The sequence below is a fragment of the Echinops telfairi genome, unplaced genomic scaffold, assembly GCF_000313985.2.
Source record: "Echinops telfairi isolate 266 unplaced genomic scaffold, ASM31398v2 ScPeMD7_1;HRSCAF=3_0, whole genome shotgun sequence".
NCBI lineage: Eukaryota > Metazoa > Chordata > Mammalia > Afrosoricida > Tenrecidae > Echinops > Echinops telfairi.
This window is the reverse complement of record NW_022103896.1, coordinates 40,171,267-40,177,993: the sequence shown is the minus strand read 5'-3', so window position 1 is coordinate 40,177,993 and position 6,727 is coordinate 40,171,267. Positions and strand designations below refer to the sequence as shown.

At 45.3% G+C, this 6,727-nt stretch overlaps 1 protein-coding gene across 1 annotated transcript in view; it reads right to left on the bottom strand.

Moving 5' to 3' along the window:
• The window catches only part of STK3 (serine/threonine kinase 3), a 290,300-nt gene extending 288,674 nt beyond the window's left edge, over window positions 1-1,626 (bottom strand). The window contains exon 1 of the mRNA XM_045286470.1: window positions 1,502-1,626. Within this exon, the coding sequence (XP_045142405.1) occupies window positions 1,502-1,527 (26 nt within the window). The 5' untranslated portion in view covers window positions 1,528-1,626. The remainder of the gene's footprint in view (window positions 1-1,501) is intronic.
• Window positions 1,627-6,727: the final 5,101 nt, after the last annotated feature.

Here is a 6,727-nt window from a genome sequence, read left to right as displayed (position 1 = left end):
AATGATGGCAACAAATGTACAAATGTGCTTGACACAATGGATGGATGCACGGATTGTGATAAGAGTTGTATGAACCCCCAATAAGTGATTTTTTTTTAAGTAAAGTAAAAATCATATGGAACCTGCCATCTGCTTGCCCGGAATTTTCTAATGCCCCTGCAAAAGGCAGGACAGGCGACCTTATACCTGTACTGAACTCTGCTAATTCACAGCCAAGCTCATCAGTTCAGAGAGTACCCACCCCACTTCTAGGGTAATTCAAACTGATCAGCAGCATCATTTGATGATCAGCAGCATCATTTGAGATTTGCCACCTTACTGGCCTTCCAAAACAGAAAAGGAGGGGGAAATGTTCCCGATTATCTTCTACAGTTTAGCACAGAGTGTCCAGATCAGTCAGTACTAGAAATGATACTTTTACAACATGCCAGAGAAGAATCTATCCTTCCACTTGTTTCGCTGATTAGAAGATCCCTTCTGGAAAGCACTCTGAAGCCCAACCCCCACGTTTCACCTGAACAGATGGCTTCCAGGCCTCCAGGCTCAGGTGTCAAGTCACACAGTTCACAATAGCTTGCAAAGTCTCTACCTTTATCAGAGTTTCTGAACTTGAACATAACACCTTTCATCTTAAGGTCTCTAAGTATCAAGCCACATGAACTCTAGTTTTCTCGGCAGAAAGAGCAGTATTTTACAAATGATAAATGAATGGACATCACGAACTTGCCTCAGTGGACTGCTTTTGTTTAGCCACCTACGATCATTTAAAATATTAATCCAAATTCGCCTACATTTACAATGGAATGTCAAAGACTGAAAACAAACTAGCAATAAGTACCAAAGCGTCACTATGTTTAAATGCTAAAAGGAACACAGAAAGCTAGAGGAGGGAGTGATTCTAATTTTAAGCTCCCTACTGTCTCGCGATCCATAAATACTTTTAGAACTTGGGGGAAGGAGACACCTGTCAGCGCAGTATAAACACACCACGTTTAACAGGCTGCGTAGCTATTAATATTTAAGTCTTTAAACAAACGAGCCACATGCTCAAGAACAAGATCCACGGAGGGCTTCAGAAAGTTGGTGATAAAATGGGGTTGCAAGCGCACGGAATTTTTCCATGAACCGACTGAAGCCCCCCGGCAATGAAGGCCAGGTGACAAGGTAGCCTAAAAGCCAAGCCCCCACTAGCCGTGGCGTCGATTGCGCTGCAAAGTAAGACGACCCAGTGATTCGCCCGCTTTACGTCCCCCAGGCCTCGTGAACTTGCCACGAGGAGAAAGTGGCGCCGCGCCGGAGCCCCAGGCGGCCGCGCCTCGGGGAGCCCAGCACAGCCCACGGCTTGTCCACCCCTCGGGCCCTTCGCCTCGGGGACACGGCTGGCCCGGGCCCGGGACGTGCGGCTCGCGCAGGGCCGGGCAGGCAGGAGGGGTCGCGGTCAGGCCCGGCCTAGCCCCGCCGCCGAGGCGGCCTCCCCCTCCCTGCTCCCCACGCCCCTAACCTCTTCGGTGCAGGCGGCGGCTCCATGGCGGCAGGGACGCGGGGAAGGGGGCAGGCAGGCCGAGAGGGCCGTCCGCAGAAAACGGGCGCGGACGCCGGCCGGCCGGGCCTGGGGAAGCTCGGAGGGAAACTCCAGGAACTCGGACCAACTTTCCCGTAACTCCGGAGCGGATCCTCCTCCTCACGCCCCGCCCCGCCCCGGAGCCTCGGCCGGCCGGGCGTCCAGACGACGGTGGGCGGAGCCCGGGACTGGCTGGTGGGCGGAGCCCGGACGGGCTGGTGGGCGGAGTCGGGTGGGGGCGTGGTCTGCGTGGAGCCCAGCAGGGGTGAGAGCGCAGTGTAACTGCACCGAGCGGCGCACGCCTTCCAATTAGCCTAGAGCTTTTCCTTTCTCTGGCTTCGCCCCGACCCAGGTGGACTCATTTCTCTGGATCTCCCACAAGACACCTCCCTAACATCTTGTGAAGCCGTTTGAAGTAGTATTACTACTAACTACCCACGCTGCCTTGTCGGCCTGTGCTTGTAATTATTGGTTACCCGGTCGTCCCCAGCCACTTGACACTGGTAGCCCCAATACCAGGGACACTTCTGGAAATTCCAGTTTGGTTTTGATTGTGGACATTTCGCAATAATTATACCTAATTAAAGAGAAAATAATTGCTCTGGTGAGAACTCTCGGCGCACCAAATGCGTTGTGCTGGGGGACTGCAGCTGTTCCAGTTGGGTAACCTGACAAACCTGTCCCAAATAATAAACTCCAAACCGAAAACACTGCCATCCAGTCAAGTGCAGCTCACAGCGACCCTGGAAGACAGAGTCAGACTGCCCTCCCCCACCCGTTTTGGGTATCCTAGACTGTAAATCTTGACCGCAACGGAAAGCCTCAACTTTCTCCAACAGAGAGGCTGGTGGTTTCGAACAACTAACCTTGTGGCTCACTGCCCAAAGCTTAACTCACTTACATGCCTCTGCATAAGAAAGCACTCAAAACGTCGGGGGTTTTGTTCCCCCTTTTCTGGCTCTCTCTCCACAACTTGTTGCCAACACTCTCACCAGATTCGAATTTGATCCCTTCATGCAAGAAAACCAAACCAAACTCGCTGCCACCGAGTCGATGCCGACAGAGCGGCCCTGTAGAACAGAGTAGAACTGTCCCGGTGAATTTGCGAGACGTACTCTAAATGGGAAGACCCCGTCTTTCTCACACCAGGGCTCTGAGATCATCTTTGAACTTGAAACCATGAGAAAACTGGTTTTTGAACGTCATCTTTTAGTCCAAATGTAACCTCGCTTCATTAGTAAAGAGCACATACCTTGGGCACTGAATTCTTTTAAAGAATTATCTATGTGCAACAGAAATTCCAAAGGTCAGACTCAAAGCTATGTTTGGGGGTAAACTAGTAGTTATTTTAATTGTTTTGTCTTGTTCAATGTTGGCCACAGGTTATTTGTATCCACTCTCCTCAGCCTGTTTTCATGGATGGCCATGCATCGTTATCAGCACTGAGCTGGGTATAAGAACCTTTGTCAGCTTTTACCTTTCTGAGACGTTGCTGACTCTACTTAGAAATGCTGCCTTGACTGGCAACTCATACGCCAAATACACTTCAATCAATTTCTATCATTGAGGTAATATTATTATTATTTTGGAGCTTGTTCCAAGCATGGACTCATGACCCGTGTTTTTGTAAGGAAGCACAACGAGAATGAAAAGGGAAATGCCCAGCCGCTCCCTCGCCTCTCAGCCACTGTCTGTTTTGAAGACACGCTCCTCTCCTCTTCTCACCACCAGCTGTGTTCGAAATAGATAACTAAGAGTTCCCAGCATTGCATCTATTTGTTTGAAACATCTCTGTTGCTGTTTTGTCCGTTTCTCGAGCAGTGGTTCCCAACCTGTGGGTTGTGACCCCTTTGGGAGTCAACCGACTTTCACAGGGGCCGCCGGATTCATCACAGTAGCAAAATGACAGTGATGAAGTAGCAATGAAAATAATTTTATGGTTGGGGGTCACCACAACACAAGGAACTATATGAAAGGGTCACGGCATTAGGAAGGTTGAGAACCACTGTTCTAGGGGCTGATTTCTTTCAACAATGCCTTGAGTGTAATTTGGACTTATTTTTACAATACCGTCCAATGTTCTTCTTTTTAATCTATTGGTTTTTTATCAGGCATTATTCACTATTTTTTCATTAATATCTTAAAATTTTTTACTATATCTTATTTCCCAACAGCGTATAATTCACATATCATACAATTCAATAGTTCGATCATTTCAAGAAGAACTGTACCATCACCACTGCCACCAGTTATCACGTGTTACCTCCTCTAGAAATGGTTGAATGCCCACTGCTTCTTTTTGATACAGTGACCGAGAATTCTATCCATTTCCGGTGTCACTCAGTATTTTGCCTATATTTTCTGGCACTGTATCACACAACGTTCCACTACTATTCATAAGATTTTCAGTGGCCATATTTTTTGGAAGTAGATCACCAGCTCTTATTCCACTCTGCCTTAGTATGGAAGCTCCATAAGCGACTCTATAGGACAGGGTACAACTGTCCCGGTGGGTTTCTGAGACTGTAGCTCTTAATGGGGGTAGAAAGCCTCATTTCCTGCCCTCACACCTACCCCCGGGAGCGGCTGGTGGTTTCGAACTGTTAATCTTGCTGTTAGCAGCCCAGCACGTAACCACTATGCTGCTAAAGTTCCTTTAGTGAATATGAATGTCAAGTTTTATCAAACTGTGCACTTTAAATATATGCAATTTATTGAATGGCAATTACTGTGTGTCTTCAATAAAGCTGTTTATAAAATAAAGCAGTACTTTATTTTAAATAAATAAAAATAAAGCAGTACTTTTAGCTATGTGGAAAAAAGATGAGTTCGTTTTTTTTAAGCTTGAAATCAGGAGTACTGGTGTTGCAACCATTAAGCGTTCCACTGCTAACAGAAAGGTGCATGGTTTGAACTAACCCTATGATTCCATAGGACACAGACCCAGTGACCAATTTCCTTCTAGATTATTGCCTAGGAAACCCCATGGGACAGTTTTACTTTGTCACGTGGGCTGTGAGTGAAAACGCTACTCACTGGCACCTAACAACAACAGCAACAGAGAATGAAATACAGTGTTTTTATAATTTGGCCAGTTCACCTTGAAAATTTTAAGTGCCAACGATGCTTGCTAAAAAAAACCATGAAAAGATAATACTTCAGCAATCAGGAAAGATTTTATCTTTCCAGTACAGTGGTACTCACATGTCAGTGTGAATTCCAATCACTTGGAAAATTTGTATTGCCAACAAGTTTCCAGGTGATACTGATGTTGACAATCCCAGGAGAACCACTGTTCTAGTTCACTAGCAGCAATCAATTAGGACTTGTGAAACAAGAAAAAGAGAACGTTTCTAAAAATAGCAAGCCCCATGGAATAGCTGAGAACAAACCTTGTGAGAAATCTGTTGGAGCTACTTGGAAGAAAAGAAAAACCCAAAGCTAAAACAATATGTCAAGTTCCTAAACATTAAAAGTCGGTGTTGTAAATGTGTAAGCACTCTTTGGATTGGTATATAAATTTAGTGATATCTCAATTTTTAAACAGCTCCAAGAGCTTTTTATGAAACACAGACAGGGCAAGATATGACAAAATACCAATTTATAAACTATCAAGGGCTCATGAGGAAGGGGGGAGTGGGGAGGGAGGGGAAAAATGAGGACCTAATGTCGGGGGTTTAAGTGGTGAGGAAATGTTTTGAGAATGATGTACAAATGCGCTTTACACAATTGATGTGTGTATGGATTGCGATAACAGTTTTATGAGCCCCTAATAAAATGTTTTTTAAAAAAAAGAGCATGCATAAAATGCTTGAAGTGTATTGTGGACCAGGCAAAATATAATCAGAGAAAGAATAATCAAGTTCCCTCTCCCTTTCTTCTTTTATAATACGTTAGTCAACTGCCTGACTTTCAGCAAAATTTTCTATGAAATTAAGGCATCCCAGTCCCCTACCTACTTCCTATATTTTCCATTTCCAGTCATCCCTCTTTCCGACCCCCTCTCGCTTTATCCCTAGCAACTAATGCTCCTTTGATCTGATATGCTTGATTGTTCTAAGGAGAGCATACCTTCCTGGTGTTCACCAGATAAGCCTGCTAGTCACCATTATTTGACGGAAAGTTGAACCACGGGTGAATTTAGGTCCAAACTTGAAGGGAGACTAAGAGTAATAATCTAGGGGTTCCACCAGACTCTATCAGACCAGTAAGCTAATCCTTTTTATGACTTTGAGTTTGGGTACATAGCTTTCTCCCATTGCATCGAGAGCCTCCGAAGGTGATTCCTTTTTGAGTAGTCAGGAGAGATGGCTGAGCACCATCTAGTTCTTCTGGTCTCGGGTTGAGGCCCACATGGCCCATTAATCCTGTGGACTGATTGTTTCCTTGCATCTTTGATTTTCTGCACTCTTTGCTCTGGATGAGGCGAAACCAAATAGTTGCATCTTTGAGGAAATGGCATGAGGGCCACATCTGGCCTCTTCTGGCTACCCTTCACTGAGTACTCACACACATATGAGTGTCTCTGGGTTTGTTCCTCTGGTCAACTCAGACTAGCACAACCCTCTCCCCACATTATGAGAAACTGACCCCAGCCTGACGGGAGGCCTCCTCTGAAGAAGTGGTTTTTTGTTTTTGTTTTATATATATAATATTATTGACATATCTTATTCATTCCAATATATTTCCAATATATCCCTTCCCTTCCCATGCAGTTCTATTGTTCAATCCCATCAGGTTGGGCTATACAATGATCAATGTTATCAACTCCCCTCTGCCCCTTCCCACCCCTTCACTTCCCATACACCCAGAGAATCATTACTCCTGTCACTGTCTCTGAGGGCTCATCTATCTGACTACCATGTATCAAGTGATCTTAAATATGAAAATGAACATATTCAAATCTAATGAGGTATATCACAGAGAAACCTTAATAAGTAAGCGGAGGAAATCAAAAGAACTAGAGGATAATTATGCGTTCCATCAGTACCATGCTGCACCTGGATTTATCCTCCATTCTGTGTGGCCCTTCCAAGAGGGACTATCCAATTGTCTTGCTGGTAGAGTTTGGGTCTCCCTTACATCCATTCCCTTCATATTGATTTGGTTGCGTATTTTTTAACTTCTGATACCTGATCCCTTCAACACCTCATGATCACATAGGCT